Genomic DNA, 26,143 nt, shown 5'->3' with positions numbered 1-26,143 from the left:
ATGGTCAGCATCAATAATCATCAGGAAAATTAAAATTAAAACTGCAATGAGATATCACCTCATGTGTCAGAATGGCTAAAATTAAAAAAAAAAGAGAAAGCACGAGTAAAAATAAGTGTTGTTGATGTGGAGGAAGAGGAACCCTCCTGCATTGTTGGTAGAATATAAATTGGTGCAGCTACTGTGGAAAACAGTATGGAGGCTCAAAGAATTAAAAACAGAAATACTATATTATCCAGTCATTTCCCTCCTGGGTATTTACTCAAAGAAAATGAAAACACTAATTGGAAGATATATGCACCCCTATGTTTATTGCAGATTTACGTACAATAGCCAAGATATGGAAGCAGCCTAAGTGTCCATTGATAGATGAATGGATAAGGAAGGTGTAGTGTATCTATATGTGTTACACACACTCACACACACACACACACACCCACCACGTATTATGCTCTTGTAAAAAAAGATGAGATCTTGCCATTTGGCAAGACAATATGGATGGACCTAGAGGGTATTATGCTAAGTGAAATAGACCAGACTAATAAAGACAAATACTATATGATTGCACTCATGTGAAATCTAAAACAAATGCATAAACAAAAAGCAGATTCAGACTTATAAATAAAGAGAACAAACTGATGGCTGCCAGAAGGAAGGGGGATGAGGTTATGGGAAAAATGGGTGAAGAGGAGTGGGAAATACAGGCTTTTAGTTATGGAATAAATAAATCACAGGAATAAAAGGCACAGCATAAGGAATATAGTCAGTGATATTGTAATAGCATTGCATGACAGATGGTTGGTAGCTCGGCTTGTGGGGAGCACAGCATAACATATAGAGAAGTTGAATCACTATGTTGTACACCTGAAACTAATGTAACATTGTGTGTCAGGTATACTCAAATAAGATAAAATTTTTAAAAACACAATTCTCAACCAAAATAAAAGTATGTTTTACTGGCCTCATAAGTGAATTAAAAAATTCATTTATCTCGGAGCACCTGGGTGGCTCAGTCGGCTAGGCGTCCGACTTCGGCTCAGGTTATGATCTCATGGTTCATGGGTTCGAGCCCCGCTTCGGGCTCTGTACTAACAGCTAGCTCAGAGCCTGGAGGCTCCCCTGTTCATGCTCGCTCACTCTCACTCTCTCTCTCTCTCGCTCTCTCTCTCTCTCTCAGAAATAAATAAAAAACATTAAAAAATTCATTTATCTCAATTTTTGTGTTTTTAGGGCAGAACTCTACTCCATTGGGCATGTGATCGAGGACATAAAGAACTAGTCACAGTCTTGCTACAATATAGAGCTGATATTAATTGCCAGGTAAGAGTGATGATAAGAGAGCTTTTTAAAAAAATTGAGGTAAAATCCGCACAACATAAAATTCACTGTGTTAAACACTTGAGAGTGTACGACTTATTGGCATTCATACACTTAACAGTGTTGTGTGACCATCGCTACTTTCTTGTTTCACATTTTCATCACCCCAAAAGGAAACCTTGTACTTAGTAAGCATTCACTTCCTGTTTCCCCCTCATCACAGACCTTACCAACAACTAATCTTTCTGTTTCAATGGATTTGCCTATTCTGGATATTTCATATAAATGGAATCATAAAATATATAGCCTTTGTGTCTGGCTTCTTTCACTTAGCATATTTTCAAGGTTTATCCATGTAGCATGTAACAGTACTTCATTTTTTAGGGCTAAATATTATACCATCGTATGGATAATACCACATTTTGTTTATCATTTCATCAGTTAATGAACAGTTGGGTTATTTCCATTTTTTGGCAATTATGAATATTTGATATGAATAATTCATGCATGTGTTTTTGTTTGAATGCTTGTTTTCAGTTATTTTGATTCTGTACCTAAGAGTGGAATTTCAGAGTTGTATGGTAACCTGATGTTTTTGAGGAACCTCTACAAACTGCAAATTGTTTTCTACAGGAATTGCACCATTTTCCATTCCCGCCAGCAATGCATGAGGGTTCTAATTTCTCCACTGATTTGCAATACTTGTTATGTTCTTTTTTAATAGCCATCCTAGTGGAGGTGGAGTGATACCTTATCGTGCTTGATTTTGATTTGTATTTCCTTAATAACTAATGATGTTGATATCTTTCCATGTGCTTGTTAACAATTTCTGTATTTCCTTTGGAGAAATGTCTGTTCAAACTTTTCACTGTTTTAAAAATTGAATTGCTTGTCTTTTTGTTAAGAGTTTTTTTAATATATTCTGGATAGCAGACCACTATCAGATACATGATTTGCAGATACCTTCTCCCTTTCTGTGGGTTATCTGTTCACATTTTTTTTTTTTAAGGTTTTTTTTTTTTATTTATTTCTAGGAGAGAGAGAGAGAGACAGCGTGAGCAGGGGAGGGTCAGAGAGAGAGGGAGTCACAGACCGAAACAGGCTCCAGGCTCTGAGCTGGCAGTCAGCACAGAGCCCGACGCGGGGCTCGAACCCACGAACCGCGAGATCATGACCTAAGCGAAAGTCGGACGCTTAACCGACTAAGCCACCCAGGCGCCCCTATCTGTTCACATTTTTGATAGTGTCATTTGGTGCACAGGTTTTTAATCTTGTTTTAGTTCAGTTTATCTATTTTTTCTTTTGTTGGTTGTGCTTTTGGTGTCATACTTAGGAAACCATTGCCAAGTTAAGACTTATCCTTCGGTTTTCTTTCTTTTTTGTTTTTATTGTTTTAAATGTACATAACATAAAATTTACCATTTTAACCATTTTTAAGTGTTAAAAATGGCATTAAGTACATCCACATTGTTCAACCATCAGCACCATCCATCTCCAGAATCTTCTTCCCCAGCTGAAATTCTGAATTCATAACTGACTCCCCATTCCCCCAGCTCCTGGCAACTACCATTCTACTTTCTACCTTCATTAATTTGACTATTCTAAGTAACTTCTGTAAGAGGAATTATATAATATTTGTCCTTTTGTGACTGACTTATTTCACTTAATATTTTCAAGGATCATGCATGTTGGTAGCATGTGTAAAACCTCCTTTCTTTTTAAAACTAAATAATATGTCATTATACATATATATCCATATCTTTATCCGAATATTCATCTATAGACACTTGAGTTGCTTTACTCTTTCAACTATTGTGATTAATTCTGCTATGAACATAGGTAGCAAATTTGAGTCCTTCCCTTCATATCTCTTGAGTATATACCCAGAACTGGATTTGTTGGGTCATATGGTAATTTTTTATTGAATATTTTGAGGAACCACCATACCATTTTACACAGTGGCTGCACCATTATATGTTCCTATCAGCCATGCACAAGTGTTCCAGTTTCTTTATATCTTTACCAACACTTGTTATTTTTTGTATTTTTCATAATAGGCATTGTATTGACTGAGAAGTGGTGTCTCATTGTGGTTTTGATATGCATTTCCCTAAAGACTGGTGATGTTGAACATCTTTTCATGTGATTATTGGCCATTTGTATATCACTTTGTTTATGTTCTTTGCCCATTTTTAAATTGAGTTGGTTGCATTTTTATTGTTAAGCTATAAGAATTCTTTATATATTCTGGATGTCAGTCCCTTGTCAGATAAATGATTTGCAAATATTTTCTCCCATTCTGTGAATTGTCTTTCACTCTTTTGATAGGGTCCTTTGATGCACAACAGTTTTATTTTTTTTTTTATTTTTTTTTTTTACAAATAGTTTATTGTCAAATTAGTTTCCACATAATACTCAGTGCTCATCCCCACAAGTGCCCTCCTCCATGCCCATCCCTCCTCCCCCCCATATCCATCAGTCCTCAGTTTTTGTCAGCATTCAAGAGTCTCTCATGGTTTGCCTCTCTCCCTTTCCCCCACCATTTCCGCCCTTCTTCTCCCCCTTGGTCCTCTGTTAAGTTCCTCCTAATCCTCCTATACGTGCACACATATGATATTTGTCCTTCTCTGCCTGACTTATTTCGCTCAGCATAACACCCTCAAGGTCCATCCATGTTGCTACACATGGCCAGATTTCATTGTTTCTCATTGCCATGTAGTATTCCATGGTATAGATAAACCACATCTTCTTGATCCATTCATCTGTTGATGGACACTTAGGCTCTTTCCATGTTTTAGCTATTGTGGAGAGATGCACAACAGTTTTAAATTTGATGAAGGCCAACTTTCTCTTTTATTGCCTGTGCTTTTGGTATCATATCCAAGAAAGCATTGCCAATTTTAAAGCTTTTTCCCTATGATTTCTTCAAGAGTTATATAATTTCAGCTCATACATTTAAGTCTTTGACCCATTTTGAGTTAGTTTCTGTGTATGACATAAAATAGGGGTCCAATTCCATTTTGCATGTGAATAGTCAAGTTTTCTCAGTACCATTTGTTGAAATGTCTTTTCCCCAGAGGATAGTCTTGGAACCCTTGTCAAAAGTCATTTGATCATCTCTCTCAGGGTTTAGGCTTTCTGTTCTGTTCTGTTAGTCTATATTTCTGTTTTTATGCCATTACCATAGTGGTTTGGTTACTGTAGCTTTGTAGTAAAATTTGAAATCAGAAAGTGGGACACCTCCAACTTTCTTTTTTTTTTTTTTTAAGTTTATTTATTTAGAAAGAGGGTACATGTGCCCACATGTGAGCAAGGGAGGGGCAGACAGAAAGATAGAATCCCAAGCAGACTTCACGCTAACAGTGTGCAACCTTATACCATGAACTGAACCATGAGATCGTGACCTGAGCCAAAATCAAGTTGGATGCTTAACTGACTGAGCCACCCAGACACCCCTTGGTTTGTGTTTTGTTTTGTTTTTTTAACATTTATTTATTTTTGAGAGACAGAGAGACAGAGTGTGAGTAGGGGAGGGGCAGAGAGAGAAGGAGACACAGAATCTGAAGCAGGCTCCAGGCTCTGAGCTGTCAGCACAGAGCCTGACGCGGGACTCAAACTCACGAACCGTGAGATCATGACCTGAGCTGAAGTCGGCCGCTTAACCGACTGAGCCACCCAGGCGCCCCTTGTTTTTCTTTCTCAAGACTGTTTGACTATTCTGGGTTGCTTGATAGGATGACTTTTTTTTTTCTGCAAGAAAATGTCATTGGGATTTTCTTAGGGATTGCATGGAATCTGTAGATCACTTTGGGGAGTATTGGCATCTTAATGTTAAGTCTTCCAATCTGTGAGATGTTTTTCCGTCTATTGGTGTCTCAAAATTCTTTAGGCAGCATTTTGTGGCTTTCAGTATATATTTTTTTCACCTCCTTGATAAAGTTTATTCCTAAATATTGTTTCTTTTTTGATGCTATTGTAAATGAAACTGTTTCCTAAATTTCATTTTTGGATTGTTCATTGTCAGTGTTCAGAAACACAGTTGAGTTTTGTATGTTCATTTTGTATCCTGCAGTTGTGCTGAATTCGTTTTTTAGTTCTTACAGCTTTTTGTAGAATCTTTAGGGTTTTTTACATATAAGATCATGTTGTCTATGAATAGAGATAATTTTACTTCTTCTTTTACAATTTAGATTCCTTTTCTTTTCTTTTCTTTTCTTTTCTTTTCTTTTCTTTTCTTTTCTTTTCTTTTAAGTAACCTCTACTCCCAACGTGGGGCTCAAACTCATGACCCCAAAATCAAGGGTCTCACGTTATAACAACCGAGTCAGCCAGGCACCTCAGGATTCCTTTTATTTTCCTTGCTTAATCAATCTGACCAGACCTTCAGTACTCTGTCGATAGAAGTAATAGAAGTGGTTATCCTTGTTTTGTTCTAGGTGTTTGCTTTTTAATTTGGTGTGTTAGATATAATATGCTTTTCTTTATGAAATATTTGTTGCCATATGTATCCATTCTGGTCTGACTCCCTAGGCCTCATGTACTCCTCCTGGCTCTTTTCATTAAGTCTGAAATTTTTAGTTCTAACCACACTCTCTATTTCATCTAAATCTCTTACTTGACCTAAAAGAAATCTTTAGTTTCTCTGCTAATCTACATTCTTCCACTTCAGCTCATTTTATCCATTCTCATGCTGTTATTCTCATCCTCATCTCCATTCCCTGTTTTTCCACTGTTACAGCCACCTGGAAAAAGCCTAAATCTGATTAATCCAATTACCTGCCTTTTGCACATGTACACCTAGTCCCTGGGCAAAGCTAGAAAAAAAATTATACAACCCTGATACTCTCATAAATCATGGTATCCATCTTTAATTTTGCCTGAAAAGTCTTATGGTCCTTTTCATTCTCAGATTATCTCTCATTTCACAGAGAATAGAAGAAATCAGCAACTCAGACCTCAGCCAGTAGCTCCAAAAACATAGAACTCTTCTTAGCTGTCCTTCACACACTTCACACACTTCTTAGCTGTTCACTTCACCTTACACTGAACCTGCTGTCTCTCAACGACGGCCACTACCCCTCCCCATAATTGGTACCGTCATCCAACCAGTTTTCCAGGAATCATCCTTGATTCTTGTCAGTTTTCACACCCATTCAGAACCTTTAGGTTCTGCCTTCTAAGTATATCTCCAAATCTACCCACTTCTCTATTTCAACACTTCCCATACACTAGTTCAGGGTTCTTAAATTATTTCAGCAGCTCTGAACTATATTTCTCCTTCTACTCTTGATATCCTTTAGTATTTTTTCAACTCTTCATCTGGATAGTCTTTCTAAAATGCTAATTTGCAGATGTTGCCTTGTTTACTTTTGTTTTTCTAAGATAAAAGCTAAATTTAATATGCTCTGTAAAGCCCTTCATGATCTTACATCTTTCTTTCTCAGCACGCTACTTCTTATGACCCTCCCTGGTAGGCTAAGCTCCACCTTTGAAGGACTTGACATACTGCTTATCTCTTGGCTTTTTTATATGCTATTTTCTTTCTTCTTCATTCTCCTTCCTAGGCCTCAGCTTAAACATGACTTCCTCCAGGAAGCCTTCCTTCAGTCTAACCAGTTAGAGACACCCCCCCCCAATACTTTGTAGCTTCTTTTTAAAAAAATTTACCTGTTTATTTTTGAAATAGAGACAGAGACAGAGCACAAGCTGGGGAGGGGCAGAGAGAGAGAGAGGGAGCACAGGCTCCAGGCTCTGAGCTGTCAGCACAGAGCCCGACATGGGGCTTGAACTCAGAAACCACGAGATCATGACCTGAGCCAAAGTCAAACACTTAATTGACTAAGCCACCCAGGCACCCCTATAGCTCCCTGTTTTTAAGCTCATCAAAAAGTTATCACAGTGTAATCACATTGTATTATAATTGGCTGATTACATGTCTGTATTTTCAACACTATGTATCATATACAGGTACTGCAATTTGGTTGTATCACTAGTGCCTCAAACAATATCTGACGTATAGTAGATTCTCAATAATTATTGAATAAAGTAATACTGGCTTATAAAGAAAATGTTAGAAAAATAGAACATGGGTACCAGGAAGGACCTGAGCATTTACCAGAGCTTTTTGGGTATCCTTGTTTTTTATCAGAAGAAATAACCTCTTTCCCCATTAGATATGTGTACATTCTTCTTGGACCAGTTCCCTAGCTTTGAGTTATAGGTCAGATCATAGCTTTGTGCCATAATCTTGCCTTGAAATATATATATGTCATTAATTTTTTTTCGTTTAGTAGGTAGTATAGTATGTATGTAAAAAAATACCTGTGCACCTGGGTGGCTCAGTTGGTTGAGCATCTGACTCTTGATTTGGCTCAGGTCTTGATCTCATGGTTTGTGGAATTGAGCACCATATTGGGCTCTGTGCTGCCAACGCAGATCCTGCTTGGGATTCTCTCTCTCCTCTCTCTCTCTGCCCTTCCCCCACTCACTCATGCTGTCTCTCTTTCTCTCTCAAAATAAATAAAGTTTATTTTTATATAAACATAATAAACGTTTTTTAAAAACTCAAAAAATGCAAAAGACTGATTTAAAAAAATTTTAATTTATTTTTGAGGGGAGAGGGAACACAGACAAACATATATCTGCAAGCATGTATAGTAGGGCAATGTGATACAAGCTATACACACTATTCTATAACTTGCTTTCTTTATCTTGGAGGTTGTTCTATATCAGTATATAGATAGTGCTGCCTTAGTCTTTTTTTTTTTTTTAATGTTTATTTATTGATGCCTGAGTGGCTCAATTCGTTAAGCATTGGACTTTTGCTCAGGCCATGATCTCATAGTTCATGAGTTCAAGCCCCACATCGGATGAGCTTGAGCCCTGCATCTGGTGANCCACTCTGTCCCTTGCTCACTTGCACCCTCTCTCTCAGAATAGAATAGAATAGAATAGAATAGAATAAAAGTTTATTTACATTGAAAGAGAAAGTGAGTGGGGTAGAAGGAGAGATAGGGAGAGAGAGAGAGTCCCAAGCAGGCTCCACTCTGCTAGCATGGTGCCCATTGCAGGGCTCCAACACACGAACCATGAGATCAAGAGTTAGGCACTTAACTGACTGAGCTACCCAGACACCCATGACTTATTCTTTTTAATGGCGGCATAATATTCCTTTGTAGAGCTGTATCGTAATATAGCTGGTACCATATAAATGCACCAATGTATTAAACATCCTGTAACCAAGAACCATTTGTATTTCATTTTCTGTGAAACATCTGTTCATATTTTTTGCTCAGTTTCCCACTGGATTGATGTTTCTTCTTAATTTATAGGAACATTTCATGTGTTAAAGATAATGAGCACTTTGTGATGTAAATATTAAACATTTCCCCCATGTTTCCTTCTCATACCGTCACTATTTCATGGTTTCCTTGATCCATCTAGAATTAATTTGTCACATGTATGTAATACACATTTTATTTTTGCCCAGATGGTGCCAGCTTTATTTTTGTGTAGACGATTAGCGTTGTTCAGTAATGTTTGTTGAATAATCTTTCCTCTACTGATTTGAAGTATCTTTTTTGTTTTGTTTTGTTCATATTCTCACTTCCTCTGTGTATTCCTCAGCTTTTTCCTATTCCCTTTCTCTATTTTTCTGTTTACATACTTGTCCAATGATGCTTTAATGGTATAGCTTCAATACATTTTTTAATATCTGGTAGGATAAATTTCTTCACTGCTTACTGAGGATTTTTCCTGTGATTTTTCTTTATGAACTTGTAAATCATCATTTCATCCTTTGCTTCCCTTATCCACTACTATTACAAAAACAATAAAGTATTGGTGCAGTCATGTCTTTTTATTTGGTTTGTATTGTTAGGGGGTGTTTTGGAGGGAAATGTTCCCAAGTTAGGAATAGCCTGAGGTTTTCATCTGTGTTTTTCTTATAATATGTTTGGCTAACTTAAGATAAATAATTCAAAACTGTTTTCTATGGCTTATTTATAGGATAAACTTTACAGAACACCAGCTTTAACGCAAAGTAAAATTCCAGGTAGGTATTTTGGATGAGTCAGTTAGGACTAGGTGAAGCTAGTGTTTCCCTTGAGGTCTTTGTATTCACATGACTACTTTATATTGCCCCTAGCCTCGATTTTCCTCTGTTATTGACAATCCTGATCCACACAATCCCCTAGCTTCAGTTAAGGAAATGCTTTTGGCTTTGTTAGTTTGGATTGCTAACATGCTTCCAAGTCCCAGGGCTTTTGGAGATTAGCTCTCAGAATAGCTTTCCCTTTGTAATTTCTTCTTTGGTTTCATTATTGAAAACTCTTTTCAAATATAGACAATACAAACATAATAAATGGAAGGAAAGGTTCATCTCCCTCATGATTCAATCTTTCTTAAACAACATTATTATTGACTGGCCTATTGGTTGCCAAAAAGGAAAATCAATTTTATTAGAAGTATTTGCTTGGCCACAGATCTTGGTACTAACCCAGCAGAGACAGGCTGATGTTATCAACCATCTGAAGACTAATTTTTACCATTAGCCTGAAGAGGAGTGGTAATTAGAGATATGTCAAAGTCTACTCTGTGTTTTTTTGTCATTTTTACATGTCAGTATATCTCATATATACTTTTATTGCACTGCAGTTTCTCTATTCTATGACTGATGGAATTCGAACTTTTAATTTAATTTTATTTTCTAGGAAAGATCCTTTATAGATTTCATTTGTTACCTGGCAGTAGTATGGACACAGTTTTGTCTCTTCCACTGCTTAGTATTGATTTTTAGTTCAACTCTGGAAGTTAGGTTTTTAACCACATTTGAGATTAGGATATGGGTTAAACACACACACATACATCCCAAAGACCTCTTGAATAATTTTGATCTTTCAAGCCCTGGAGAAAGATTAAAACTACTCCCAAAGCACACTGGAAGTCTTTGAATGCTGAAGATTTATTACCAGGTGTTCTTAGATTTATTGTAAAGTAATATTAAGGAATTCAACATGTTGGGTGGGAACATCTGCAGTGTTAGATGTTTACACTGTGTACTGGGTGTTAATGCAGTTTAAGACTTGGTGATCTACAAATGACCTAAACTTATGGTTTATATGATGGCATAGAGCACCATGCCCTCTCTGAATGCCTCAGTGACTATGTGTTATAAAAGATTTCAAAGCATGAAATGTTAACTAAACTTTTTGTGGTGATCATTTCATAGTATATATAAATATTGAATCGTTATGTTGTATATCTGAGACTAATATAATGTCACATGTCAATAATATCCCAGTTTTAAAAAAGAATACTTATGGAATAAAAGAATAAATGAATGTACCTGAAAAAAAGAAATTCTGTATCCATATATAGTTTTATGAAATAAATAGAAAAAAATTGTTTTTAAAGCAGGGGAATAATTGCAAGTCTGGATTTTGCCAGGGTGTTGTGGAGCTTAAAGTAGTGACAGTGGCCTCCTTGCCTCAAGCTGTCCTGCGGCTTCTGGGCAAGTTGGCTCCTCCTCCCCTCTCCACACTGTTGTTTATTATGTCACTGGCTTCATCAAAACTCTCTGATAGTTGCACTACCCTTAGGATAAATCCCAGACTCTCTGGAGTTGAATTCACAGTTCTCCATTATCTGAAAAAAGGCAAAAAAAAAAAAAGTCATGAGAAAATCGTAAAGCAGGAAGTAAGACTAACTCTATTATATATGTGTGTTGGGGGAGGGATAAACTATGAAACAGTTTTAGTGTGTACTGTGTATCAAGCATTTTATATGTATTGTCTTTTAGTCATCACATCAGTCCTGTAATGTAGGTATATTGTTATGTGCATTATACTGGTGAAGAAGCAGGAGATTGGATAGTCCTAGAAGTAATAAGTGACAAAATTTAGATTTGAACATGTCATTCTGATGCCAAAGCCTAAGCTCTTAATCTCTGCACTGTAAAATTTATTTTCCTTACTCACATGTATGTAACGTATTTTAAAGATATTTGGTACAAGGCGCCTGCCTGGCTCAGTGGTAGAGCATGGGACTTTTGATATCAGGGTCATGAGTTTGAGCCCCATGTTGGGTAGAGAGTACTTTAAAAAAATGTTTTTTAAGAAGGTATTTGGTACAATATTGTACATAAAATAGTTTTTCTTCATTATTATTTAAAAGTTTGGAGATACAAAATACATTTAATGAGATACATATAGTTTATTTTTGAGAGACAGAGCAAGAGAGCAAGTGGGAGAGGTGCATAAAGAGAAGGAGACGCAGAATCTGAAGCAGGCCCCAGGCTCTGAGCTGTCAGTGCAGAGCCTGATGGGGGGCTCAAACTCATGGCCCATGAGGTCATGACCTAAGCTAAAGATGGCCGCTTAACCAACTGAGCCACCCAGGTGCCCCAATACAGTACAGAAATCTTAAGGACACAACTGAATACCCACACTTGTACACACACCTGTGCAACTACCACCTATATCAAAGTAGAACATTTCCAAAATCCCAGTAGGTTTGTTTCCTTAAGGAACTTCTGTCAATATCAATCCTCCACCCACCCCACCCCAGGGAACTATTATTCTGACTTTAGCTGCCATCAGTTCTACTACTTCTTGAAATTCAAATATTTACAACATATATATTCTTTTGGATCAGGTTTATTATACTCAGTGTAACATTTGCGAGAGTCATCCATGTTGTTACATATATCGTTTGTTCCTTTATTTTTATTGCTGTATACTGTTTTAATGTTCTATTTAGTGCATGCATATACCACAGTTTATCTGTTTTTCTGGTGATGGACATTTAGTTTTTAGGTTTTTTCCTTCAGTTTTAGTGAATATTGGCTATTATTAATAAACTGGCTATAAATGCTTCACGCGGGCATATAACATGTATTTTCATTTCTCTTGGATATGTACTTAGGAGAAGAATTGCTGGAGCATATGGTAACTCTGTGTTTAACCTTTTGAGGATTGCTTAGGGTTTGTCAAAGGGACTGCCCACTTTATATTCCCATTAGCAGTATATGAGAGTTCCAGTTTTTTACATCCTTGTCAACACTTGTTATTATCTTATTTCAATAGCCACTTTAGTGTATCTCATTTTGAGTTTGATTTTCATTGTCCTAATGGTTACTGATGTCAATTTTTCCTGTGCTTATTGGCCACTTTTGTATGTTCTTTGGGGGAAATGTATATTCAGATCCTGTGCCCACTTTTTTTTTTTTTTTAATGGGGTGGGGAGGGGAAGGCCATGGAAAGCACAGTAAGTTTTTTAGAGGCAAAATCTGTTAAGGGAATGGACTCGGGGCCAACCCTCTTGAGGCAGATCATCATTTGTGTCTCCTGTTGCCATCCCCTCCTCTCCCAAGGTATTTATCTGGGTGAAAACAGCTTTGAAGGGACCAACAGTGGTGACCTCAAAGGGAAAATATGTCATAACAGAAGCCTGAAGGGTGTGAGTGCAAGGGAGGAGGTTGGGGACTTCACCTGGGCGATGCTATTAATAGTGGGATAAGTGAGGTGACTGCCTGAATTGGACCTTTTGTTTTGTTTTTGGCAATTTTCTTTTAATCTCCCTCGCCATCATTAATTAAGAAGGACCCCCAAAGAAAAGGGACTAGAGTAGTTTTATGGATTCACCTCATTCTGTAGGGTGTCTCTATACCTCAGACAACTAGAGCAGATTAATATTAACAATGTCTGTCCCCATTTTTAAAATGTGGTTGTCTGTTGCTGAGTTGTGAGAGTTATTATGTTTTCTGAATATAAGCCCCGTATCGTGTATGTGATTTGCAAATATGTTCCTCCACTGAGGGGGTTGTCTTTTTACTGGCTTAATAGTATTCTCTGAAGCCCAAAAAGTTTTAATTTTGATGAAGCCCAGTATATCTAGTTTTTGTTTTGTTTGTGTTTTTGGTGTCATTTCTGAGAAACTATTGTTTAAAAAGAGACCATAGTGATTAAGCATTTTTCTTCTAAGAGTTTTACAGTGTTATCTCTTACATTTAGATTTTTGATGAATTTTGAATTGTGTATGATATGAGGTAGAGGTCCAGTTTTATTCTTTTACATGTGGATATGTAGTTACTTCAGTGTCTTTGGTTGAAAAGACTCTTTCCCCTCCCCTGGAATTGTTGTAGGACCCTTATCAAAAGTCAATGGACCATAAATGTGAGGGCTGATTTCTAGATTCTCAGTTCTGTTCCATTGATCAATATGTCTGTCTACCCTTATGACAGTACCACACTGTCTCTTACTTCTTTTGTTAAATTTATTCCTTTGCTGAGATCTTCCATTTTTCTCATTTATTGCAAGAATGCTCATAACTGCTCATTAAAATATTTTATGACTACTATTTTCAAATATTTGTCAGATAACTAACATCTGAGTCACCTTGGTTTTTGGTGTGTATGGATATTCAAGTTGTGATTTTCTTAGTTCTTCTTTACTGTGGCTTTGTAGTATGTTTTGAAACAGAAGGAAGTGTGAGCTCTCCAACTTTGTTCTTTTTTTTTTCAAGATTGTTATAGCTGTTCTGGGTCCTTTGAATTTCCATGTAAATTTTAAATTAGCTTATTAATTTCTGCAAAGCAAATGAAGCTGAGATTGTTTTAGGGATTGCATTAAATCTGTAGATCAATTTGAGGAGTAGTGCCATCTTAAAATATTAAGTCTTCTTATCCATAAAATGTCTTTTCATTTATTTAGGGCTTGTTTAATTTTTTTCAGTGATAACGGTGTACAAGTCTTACATTTTTTTGTTAAATTTATTCCTAGGCAAAGGAATAGAAGACATAAAAAAAGAACTAAATAAACTTAATAGAACCAAATATATAATAACTGAAGTAAAAATTCACAGAATGGGCTCACTACCATAGTGGAGATGACAAAGAAAAGGATCAGTGAACTTGAAGTCAGATCAGTAGAAATTATCTAATTTGAAAAACTAAGAGAAGGTAGATGGAAAAGAAATCACCAGGGCTTCCAGGACCTATGTGACAATTATAGAAGATTTAGCGCTTTTTTGTCATTTAAGCCCCAGAAGGAGAAGAAAAACAGTGTGAAGCTGAAAAATATTCAAAGAAATAATGTTGAAAACTTCCCAATTGATGAATGGCATTATAGATTCAAGAAGCTGTGCAAACCCAAAACAGATCAATCTGAAACATTCTTTGCCAGAATACATCAAAATCAAACTCCCAAAAATTAAAGAGAAGAAAACATTGAAAGCAGCTAGTGGGAAAGAATACATTATTTTTATGGGGAAACGATTGAAATGGTTTTTCATGGAGGCCAGAAGGAAGTGGCACCACATTTTTCAGGGGCTGAAAGAAAAGTTGTCAGCTTGTAATTCTGTAGCCAGTGAAAATATCTTTCAGGAATAAGGTGAAATAAAGACATTCTCAAATGAAGAAAAACACAGATTATTTGTCACCCACAGATCTACTCTAAAAGAATGGCTAAATGGAAGTTCTTTATTTAAAAAATTTTTTTTCATGTTTATTTATTTTTGAGAGCGGGGAGGGGCAAAGAGAGAGGGAGACACGGAATCCAAAGCAGGCTCCATTCTCTGAGCTGTCAGCAAGGAGCCCAGCACAGGAGCTTGAACTCATGAACCGGGAGATCGTGAAGTCAGCTGCTCAACCAACTGAGCCATCCAGGAGCCCCTAAATGGAAGTTCTTTAAATAGAAAGGAAATGATAAAGGAGGGAATTTGGAACATAAAGAAGAGAGAGAAACAACAATGGAGTGAGTGAAAGTATAGGTAAAAATAGTATACTGTTCTTTACTCTGGACTTTAAAAAATTATGTTTGACTACTAAATCAAAAATTTTGGCAACATCTGATATTAAATAAATATTCTACAGATCCACAGGAAATATTTAAGACAATTACATTATAAGGGGGTAGGGGCATTTCTAGTTTCAGCTCCAAAATTAAAGCACATAGATGTGATCACTCCTTACAACAAAAAAAATAGTTGAACACATTGACAAGGTCAATGTCAAGGAGCTTTACCCTCTGTGTTTTCTTCCAGTTTAGTAAAGGTTTCAGGTCATTAATCCATTTTGAGTTAGTTTTTGTGTATGGTGTAATATAGGGGTCCAGTTTCATTCTTTTGCATGTGGCTGTTAAGTTTTCCTAACACCACTTATTGAAGACACTATCTTTCCCCATTATATATTCTTGCCCACTTTGCCTCTAATCAGTTGACCATATATGTGGGTTTATTTCTGCCTTCTCTGTTCTGTGCTGTTGGTCTGTGTGTCTGTTTTTATGCCAGTACTATTCTGTTTCATAATATAGTTTGAAATCAGAGTATGTGATGCCTCTCCAGCTTTGTTCTTCTTTCTTAAGATTGTTTTGGTTATTAGGGTTTTTCATGGATCTATACAAATATTAGGGTTGGCTGTTCTGTTTCTGTGAGGTATGATATTATAATTCTGGTAGGAATTGCACTATGTCTGTTGATTGGGGAAGTATGAACATTTTAATAAGAAAGCACAGAATATCTTTCCATTTATGTGTATCTTCTTCAATTTCTTTTACCAGTGTTATAATTTTCAGTGTACAGAATTTTACATCTTTTTGGTTAAATATCTTCCTAATTATTTTATTCTTTTTGATGCAGTTATAAATGGGATTGTTTTCTCAGTTTTATTTATTTTTTTTTGAGAATGCAGTGCTTTAGAAATATTTTAAACAACTGTTGATATAATGTACCACAAAGCAAATATCAGAGAAAATATTTTATATCAGCATATTCTCTGAGTGTGGCTCAATTAAATTAGAAATCAACAAAGATAATTTAAAATACACATATATATGGGAGCACCTAGGTGGCTCAGTCAGCTAGGCGTCCAACTTCGGCTCAGGTCATGATCTTGCGGTTTGTGAGTTTGACTACATCGGGCTCTGTGCTAACAGCTCAGAGTCTGGAGCCTGCTTCGGATTCTGTGTCACCCTCTCTCTTTGCCCCACTCCTGCTTGCGCTCTGTCTCTGTCTCTCAAAAATGAATAAATGTTAAAAAATATATATATTTATAGAAACTTAAAAATATACTTATTAAAACTCACAGGCCAGAGAATAAATCATTCTTTGAAATTAGATTATACTTGGAAGTGAATGCTAATTTTTTTAAAAGTGTAAAATGCAGCTAAAGAAGTAATCTTAGGTATGTTTATAGCTTTATATGCTTAAATAGAAAAAAAATAGCTCAAGACTATTGGGTTCTTACCAAATTAGATAGAAATAAAGGAGCAGAACATCTCAAAAGCAAATAGAAGGGATAAAATAAAAATGATAAGGGTAGAAATTAATAAAGTAGAAAATAATAATACCATAGAGACAGAACACAAAAGGGATTTTGCCAAGACTAAAAGAATGAAAATCCCTGGCAAAATTGATCAAAGGGAAAAAGAGAGAGTGGTAAGGAGAGAAGGAGAGGTAGAGGGAGAAGTGGGGAAAGGAGTGAGGGAGGGAGAGAGAAGGCATAAATATGTAAGCTTAGACATTGAGGTGTCAGAATAATGGTTTCCCAAAGTGTCCACATCCTAATCCCCAGAGCCAGTGACTGTGACCTTACACTGCAAAAAGGATTTTGCAGATGTGATTAGGGCAAGGACCTTGAGGTGGAGACATTATCCTGGATTATTCAAGTGACCCAATGTATTCCCAAGTGTCCTTAAAAATGGAAGAGGGAAGGGAAGCAGTTAGGTAGTATGATGATGAGGGCCCTGCCTACTGTTGTTGGCTTTAAAGATGGAAGGAGGAGCGTCAAGCCTAGAAATGTGGACGACCTCTAAAGCTGCAGAGTGCAAAGAACAATTTCTTCCCTGGAGCCTTTGGAAAGGAATATAGCCTTGCCAACATCCTGATTTTGTGAGAGGTGTGTTGCACTCTGACCTACTGAACTATAAGATAACAAATTTGTGTTGTTTTAAGACTAAAAGAGTTTGGGGTGCCTGGGTGGCTCTTTCAGTTAAGCATCCAACTCAGGTCATGATCTCATGGTTCATGAGTTTGAGCCCTGCATCGGGCTCTGCGCTGTCAGCTGGGAGCCTGGAGTCTGCTTTGGATTATATGTCTCCCTCTCTCTCTGCCCCTCCCTTACTCACACACACTCTCTCTCTCAAAAATAAACATTGAAAATTTTTTTAAAGAAAATACTTGAACAAACTAAAAAGCAAATGGCTTTTCTTGAGCCTAATGGATAATTGAGTTCACAGGGTAAACTGCCACCCTGACACCTGAAGAGACTGGGGAACACAGATAATCACAGTTGAGATCACCTGGAGCCAAAGCCACTAGGGCCCTAAGCTCTTAGGAACACAAGTGGTAATTGATCAGTAGCTGGAGGCTCAGTGTGGAGTAGCTTGAGAGGAAGTAACTCTGGGGGTGTGGTCTTAGGGGTGCCCCACACTGTATCATGAGTTTTACTTATAGGCACCTACTTCCACCCTCAAGTTCCCACAGTGAAGATCTGAGGAGAAATCTGTCCTGTTTCTGTCAGGACAAAGGGGAAATAACTGTGTTGAAATCTATCAAGAGCATTTTTCATAGCAAAGGCCTACTTTCCAAGGGAAAAGTCTACCAGAGCTTTATTTAACCTGGGGGGAGGGCAGTTACCATACTCCAGCACCCTTTAATTTTCCTAAGAGGAGGGGGAAAAGAAACTAAGAAACCCCTGTAAAAATCCAGGCCCACTAAAAGACCAAGATTTAATCATAAGGCTACAGAATGCTTCTCTGCTTTCTATACTTTACAGCAATGTGGCTCTCATACAGTAACAGTAGATTGTAGCTGAAAGAGCTATAAGACATTGACTGTCTTTAAGTAGGAACTCTTAGGGAAACCCAAAGACAACGGGGAAGACAAAAACAGGAATCTGAAGCCTCTGGTTCCTACAGCTACAGTAAACACTGAACTCAGCCCAACCATTAGCCAGATTAATATAAAACATCACACTAATTTTCTGTTTACCATAGTTTCTATTATTGGATACCTCACATCTAGCTTTTCATAAAAAATTACAGGGCATGCTGAGCAGCAAGAAAAATCATAACCTGACAAAGCAAGTATCAGAGCCAGACTCGTGACACAGATTTTGGGATTATCAGATAGGGAGTTTGTATGATTACATAATATGCTAAGTAATCTAATGGGAAAAGTAGACCATATATAAGAATGATGTATCGTGTTAGTAGAAAGATGGAATCTTTAAGAAATCAAAAACACTGGAACAGACGTGAAGAATGCCTTTGGTAGGTTCTTTAGTAGAGTACACAGTGAGAGAAGAGGCAGTGAACTTGAATGATATGTCAGCATGAACTTCTAAAACTGAAATGCAAAGAGAAAAAAAATAGAGAAAGATGAAAAGAACAAAATTTTTGATAACTTGGGTAATTTCAAAAGGTGTAACATACATGTAATTAAAGTATCAGAAGGGGAAGAGAGAATAGAGCAGAAGAAATATTTGAATGGCTAATAGTTTTCCAAAATTAATGACAGACACCCAGTCACAGATCGAGGAGCTCAGCAAACACTAAACAGGATGAATATCATTTTTTATAGGGAGAAAGTAGCAGGAGCTAAATGGAGGTAAGAGTTCTATAGTTTCATCAGAGTAGTAAAATATTAATACCAGTAAATAGTAAACATACACACACAGTGATACCAAGATCAACCAGGAGTCCCTAAGATAAAACAATCTTAATTGTATCTAATAACATAGTTTGAACTATGTTCAACATAGAACATAAAAATCAACACACTTAAAAAATATTAATTAGGGGGGTGCCTGGGTGGCTCAGTCAGTTAAGCATCCAACTTCGGCTCAGGTCATGATCTCGCAGTTCATGGGTTTGAGCCCTGCAACCAGCTCTGTGCTGACAGCTAGCTCAGAGCCTAGAGCCTGTCTTCAGATTCTGTGTCTCCCTCTCTCTGGCCCTCCCCTGCTCATGCTGTCTCTCTCTCTTTCTCAGAAATAAATTTTAAAAAACATTTTTAAAACTTTTAAAAAAAGATTGTTTCATCTTCTTGACTTGACCCTTTTATCATTGAGAAATGACTATTTTAAAACCTATTCTTAGTGTCTTAAAATATACTTTGTTCAGTGTTTTATGGTTACATCAGTTTTTCTTTGGATAGTGTTTATCTTATGTATTTTTTTTTTTTCTATCCTTTAAATGTTACCCGTTTCTGTGTTAGTTTGCTTGGGCTGCCGTGACAAAATACCACAGACTTGAGTGGCTTAAACAGCAGGCATTGTCTCGCAGCTTGGGGGGTTTAGAGTGTAAGAGCAGAGGGGCTGGCAGGGTTGGTTTCTGGTAAGATCTGTCTTAGTGGCTTGCAGACCCCTGCCTTCTCACTGTGTCCTCACATAGCCTTTCTTCTGTGTGTTCACAGAGAGTCTCTGGGGTCTCCTCTTCTTCTAATAGGACAACAGTCCTGTTCGATCAAGGAAGGCCTTCCTCTTAGGACCTCATTTAACCTTAATTACCCCCTTAAAGGCCCTGCCTCCCAATACAGTCACATCAGGGCTTAGGGCTTCAACTTATTATGAATTTGAGGGGAACACAGTTCAATCGATTAGCACTATGTCTCTATACTAAAATGTGCTTCTTTTTTTTTTTAATTTTTAATGTTTTATTTATTTCTAGGAGAGAGAGAGAGAGAGAGAGACAGCATGAGCAGGGGAGGGTCAGAGAGAGAGGGAGTCACAGATTGAAACAGGCTCCAGGCTCTGAGCTGGCAGTCAGCACAGAGCCCGACGCGGGGCCCAAACCCACGAACCGCGAGATCATGACCTAAGCGAAAGTCGGACGCTTAACCGACTAAGCCACCCAGGCGCCCCAAAATGTGTTTCTTATAAATAGCATGTAGGTAGGTCTTAGTTTTTATTCAGATCTTCATTTTAATGGCAAGTTTTAATTTATATTTAATGTAATTTGTGGTGTTAATCTGTTTAATTTTGTCATCTTTCTGCTTGTTTTCTATTTGTTTCACCTACTTTCACCTTCTGTTTGTTTCTCTTTTTCCTTCCCAATATTTTCTGTATTTATCAAGTATTTTTTTATTATTCCATTTTGCTTTCTTTAATGGGTATTTGCCATTCCTTTTCGAATCATTCTTTTAGTGGTTGTGATAGAAATTACACCTGAAACTGCCTCACCTGAATAGTATAAACATCTTAAAATGGTATGATTGTGGTTTTTTCCTGCTTATGTTGCTATAACTGTGATATATTTTTACTTCTTTTACTTCTTGCCTTTACTGTGAGGTAAGTACATACTGCATAGGATAGTGTTTTGGCATTAAACAGCCAATAGTCTTTTATCTTTATTCACATAAATGATGTTTTTCTTTTTTTAAATTTTTTTTAATGTTTTATTTATTTTTGAAAGAGAGAGACAGCGTGAGCAGGGGAGGGTCAGAGAGAGAGGGAGTCACAGAATCTGAAGACAGGCTCCACGCTCTGAGCTAGCTGTCAGCACAGAGCCGGTTGCAGGGCTCAAACCCACGAACTGTGAGATCATGACCTGTGCTGAATCAGTCGGATGCTTAATCGGCTGAGCCACCCAGGCACCCCTCATTCCTTCTTTTTGATGTTTTTTCATTCCTTTCACTTTCCTGATTTCATCTGGGATCATTTTTCTTTTGCCTGAAGAACTTCAGTATTTCTTATAATACTGACTTCTAGTCATGAGTCATTTCAGCTTTAGTTGTCTGAGTATGTCTATTTCACTTATAGTTTAAAAAGACAATTTTGCTTCATAGAGAATTGTCGGTAGGCCCCTATATTCTTTCTGCCCTCTCGAGCTGTTATTCCATTTTCTTTTAGCTCTCATATTTTCTTTTTAGAAGTTAGCTGTAAATCTTACTGTTCTTACTCTGAAGATGATATCCCTTTGCTCTGACAGCATTTAAGATTTTCACCATATATACCATTTTCCAAGAGTGGCTAAGTTGGTGGTGGTGGTGTTTAACTCTGGGGGGGTCTACTGAACCTTCTGACATTGCTTTTCTTGATTTTGCAAGTTTTTTTTTTTGCTGTGGTGTCTTCAGATACTGCTTCTGCTCCATTCTCTTCTCTCATCTGGAATTAAGTTTCTCATATGTGAGACCATTTGACATGTATTCTGAATGTCCTATATTCTCTTTTATTGTTTTTGTTTATCTTTTATTTGTTCATCTGTTTTAAGTTGCTGTTTAGTTCTCTGAGTGCTTCAGTTTGGATAATTTTTTGTTGACCCATCTTTGTCTTGGATATGTTATCTTTTCTGTTAAGATTGCATTGAGTTCTTAAGTTTTTCAGTTCTAGAATGACCATTTGATTAACTTTACCTAATTCCTTTCTATGTTAAAAATTTCCATCTTTTACTGTTTTCTTTCATGTATTTGTAATGATCATGTTAAAGGTTTTTTTCTCTTAATTTAAATAACTGACATCTTTGAGGCTGCTCCTTTTGGCTCTTTCTTCTTTTGCTTAGAGGTCACAATTTCCCACTTGCCCACGTCTCAGTTAAATTTTTTTTTTAACTAAAATAAGTAAAAATTTTCCAATTTTGAAACAATCTCAAATTTATACAAACAACAAAAGAGTGTGTTTGAATCTTAAACCTTGAACTAGAAGAGCATTTTGCCAACATTATGCCCTTCACCTGTATAAAAACAATGACATTCTATTGTATAACCACAAATAAACTGTCACAATCAGGGTTTTATCACTGATACACTTCTGTCATCTAATCTTTATACATCACTCACGTTTTGCCAGTTGGCCCAAGAGATTCTTTTATAATAAAGGGGTTCAGTTTAGAATCCCACGTTGGATTTGATCATCATGTTTAAAAGAGCCTAAAGGAGGAAACTAAAGATCTCCTTAGTGTGAAACAGTTACGGTGTCTCCCTGACCTTTATGGCTTAGATATCTTTAAAGATTACACCAAGCAGTAATTTTTTAGACTGTTTCTCAATTTGGGTTTGTCTCCTGTTTTCTCCTGATTATGTTTATGTTATGCATCTGTTGTAGTGATGTTGTAGAAGTGATAATGTATTCTCATTGAGACCTATCTGATAGCACATACTCTCAATTTGCCCCATTACTGATATTTATTTTGGTCACTAAGTTAAGTGGTGTCTGCCAAGATTCTTCACAGTGAAATTAACTTTTGTCCCTTTGTGATTCATTTCTGTTTTGTGGGAAAGATACTTTGAGATGTAAATAAATAAATATCTTGTCCTCATCAAAACCCCGATTTATCCATGCTTTTATTTATATCAGTTTGGATTCATAGTTCCCTATTTTATATTATAATACACTTTATCATTATTTAAATTTATGCTCTAATTATTCCATATTTGGCCAATGGGAGCCACTTCAGTCTGACTTCTGTGTCTTTTTGCTGTACTCCCATAATTCTTTGAGAATTTTCATATTTTTTGGCAGAGCAAGAAATTCCATTTCATCTTGAACTTTTCTCTTGCTTAGCCATGGAAACAGTAGTTTCTACAGAGAGCTCTGGTTCAATTTAGTAGAGAATGGTGTTTAAAAACCAGGATCTGAGTAGGTGTGCCCATTGCTGTAGGACTATCACTCTTCCCAATCCTCTGACATATATGCAGGTACACATATATACACATTAACATCTATGCTCATTTTTCTTTGTGTGTTGTATGTGTATACCATAAGTTCACACCAGTAGCTCTACTTCCAGTTCAGTACCACAAGATTCATTCAGTTTTTCTGTGTGTAACTCTCTTTCTCTGACAGTGAGAAATCTGGCTCCATTATCTTATCATATTTACTATTTGATCATCTCCCAGTGTGTAGCCAAGCTCTCATTGCTGCTGCCACCCCCTCTCCTGAATGGCTGCCCTCATCATCCTGAAGTTCTGACACTTTGCTCAGACCACTCTCCTGGAGTATGTCGTCCTCACTCCTCTTGGTCTCTGACACTTTGAGCCAGTTCACTGTCTCATGGGAGTGCCTTCCTCAGTCAGCTTAGGCTTCAGCATCAGTACCTTGCCAACCTTTTGTAGGGCTATCTTCTTCACTCTCTGTGGACTCTGACAGTTTTTACCAGACCATTTTTCTGTCTGGACATCTTCCTCATCCTGTGTGAGCCCTGATACCTCACATTAGGCTGTTACCACTCCAGGTGGATACCCTGTTCATCCTAGGTAGGCTCTGATACCTTGCTCTGTACCATGACAGCCCCCCTCTTCTCAACCCTTCCACTCACGTGGATACCTGCTTCATTCAGCCTTACCTATGATTTTAAAACTGGACTGTTGAGGAAAGGAGCTATATTTCATACTTTTTAAATGGTATGTTGCACTTCATATATAAGGGAGAATAGAGACTGAAGTCAGTGTTATTTTCCCCAAGAGAGAGCACCCCTTATCATCTGTCAGATATATTGATTGAGGGGCTAATCATCTCAGGCCAGTGAGGAACTGAGCTAGGCTGGGGCTAGGTTGTAGCTCTGGCTATACGTCTGCTTTCCTTTGAATCTTGGGGAAGACTCTTAAGGGCTTTTGCTTGTGAGCATAAGTATGTCTGCCTCCCTGTCTTGAAAGACAGATGAAGACTCAGTCTGATTCTTTCTACTAGGAGCTTTGTTCTCCAGCTTCCTATCTCACACTGCTTCCAAATTTTAGTAAATGTGTTTGGGCTGAGATTTGTTGTTTGAGGCAGGCCCTGTTCCTCAAACAGGACTATCTCCCTCAAATATTGCAAACCAACGGATTCCTATGTGCTCTTTTAGAAACTCTGACTAGCCCCTGAGCTCAGAAATCAAACCAGTGGGAAAACAGTACCTTGTGTTTGGTACTTCTGAAATTTTTCAGTTGTTGAGCCAACCCCTAACCACCTCCAAAATGTTATTATCCCCAGTGTCATCACGTTATTTGAGCCACTTTCATTCCTCAGCCTTTACGTAGAGTCAGCAAATACCCCCACGTAAGAAAGCAGCAGGAGAGAGCCTGTTCTTCTACTCTCTTTTAAAATTTTTTGAGAGGTTGTTTTCTGAACAGCTCTCTGATTTAGTTCACTCAGTCCTTTTGCTTTCATAAATAGTTTTTCAATTCACCTATTTTTTAATTGTTGCTAACATTAGGAAAGTTACTTTATTATGTCTTCTTCCATTGTACTTGGAACCAGAAACCAGCCATGTATGTGGTTTCTGTACACCTCTTTCATTTAATGAACATTTTTCCATCATTCAAATTTTTAAAGTTTTCTTACTGTTTTTTTTAAATAGTTTATCAGACTGAGGCCTCGTGTCCCTGGCAACAGTGAAGTACATGGTATATGTAAGAATATATGAGGAACCTGATGAATATGGTGCATCTTTCCAGAGTATCCATGCTTCTTCAAGATTTGGGGAATACAAATAATTTAACTTAGAAGTAGCTCTCAAAGTCATTTTCTAGGTAAACAAACATAAGATACATAATTGCAGAATAGGATATAAAATGTACACATATTACTTGGATAAAAAAAGATTTCAAGGCAATTTCTTGTTTTTAACAAAGCTGTAGAATCACCTAAGATACTCTTCCAATTTTTCAGTAATTTTTCTCCCAAGAGAAAGCAGTTTATAGTTTAGATTTGTCTTCCCTTCCTTTCTTTCAATATCCAAATATATAAATATCATTAAGTATCTCACTTTCTAAATTTAGAAGACAGGTATTGATCTTTTCTCTTTTTTTTTGCCTTTAAAAAGTCCTCCCTAGGAAATGGAAAAGGCTTACCTTCTCCCTTTTACTACCTTTATTTTATATGTAAACACTATTCCTGGACATTCAGTATTAACATAAATATTTAAATTAGACTGAAGAGTTTAAACGTTTAAGCACAAATAGAGTATACTGGTAAATGACATAGGTGTGTATCTTTTTTGTAAATTTATCAAAAAATTTTTACTTTTTCAAATTCTTAAATTCTTTCATATATTTATAAACCCATTTATAAATATATATATATAGTTGACGTGTATCTAGAGATTATAAATCATAAGAGCTAAAATTTGAATCTCAGAATTAGTATAGTGACAGAGTACCTTGAAGCCATGGCATTCTTGTTAGAATAACATGAAACTAACTGGTTATAACACTTTAAACCAATTCTAAGATTTTTTTTTTAACATTTTAACATCTTGAAATTGAGATTTGTCTTAAAATCACTGTTAATTATTAAATAATGTAGTTGTCATTGCCTTTGTTTGAATTAAGTTAGGCTTTAGTTGTTAATGTGTAAATTCATTGTATGATATGAATATGTTGTGGATTTTCCCCCAGTTTTTCAGTTGTCTTTTAACTTGGTTTATAGTATCTTTTGCCATGTAAAACTTTTAAATTTTTATGTAGTCAAATTTACTAGTCTTTTTATTACCTCTGGATTTTTAGCCATGGTTAAAAGCTTTTACTTACACCAAGGTTAAAGAGGAAATCACCTATGTTGTCTGCTAGTACTCATTTTCTTTAATGTTATTTATTTATTTACAGAGAGAGAGAGAGAGATAGTATGTGTGTGTGCACGAGTAGGAGAGAGGCAGAGAGAGAGGGAGAGAGAGAGATAGTATGTGTGTGTGCACCAGTAGGAGAGAGGCAGAGAGAGAGGGAGAGAGAATCCCAAGCAGGCTCTGTGCTGTCAGAGCCCCCAATGCGGGGCTCAATCTCACGATAGTGAGATCATGACCTGAGCTGAAACTGAGAGTTGGATGCTTAACCAACTGAGCCACCCAGGGGTCCCTGTCTCCTAGTACTTGTATGGATTCATGTTTTACATTGAGATCCCTAAATATATGGTGTGAGA

General features: G+C 36.8%; 1 protein-coding gene across 1 annotated transcript in view; it reads left to right on the top strand.

Annotated features, from left to right (window-relative positions):
• Positions 1-26,143, top strand: part of ACBD6 (acyl-CoA binding domain containing 6) — a 194,754-nt gene that overhangs the window by 105,106 nt on the left and 63,505 nt on the right. Inside the window, exon 6 of the mRNA XM_077763114.1 lies at positions 1,231-1,320. Within this exon, the coding sequence (XP_077619240.1) occupies positions 1,231-1,320 (90 nt within the window). The remainder of the gene's footprint in view (positions 1-1,230; positions 1,321-26,143) is intronic.

Source organism: Crocuta crocuta, unplaced genomic scaffold (assembly GCF_008692635.1).
Source record: "Crocuta crocuta isolate KB4526 unplaced genomic scaffold, BGI_CrCroc_1.0 scaffold3, whole genome shotgun sequence".
Taxonomy (NCBI): domain Eukaryota; kingdom Metazoa; phylum Chordata; class Mammalia; order Carnivora; family Hyaenidae; genus Crocuta; species Crocuta crocuta.
Note: the sequence above shows the minus strand (reverse complement) of the source record. Positions and strands in the feature narration are given on the sequence as shown.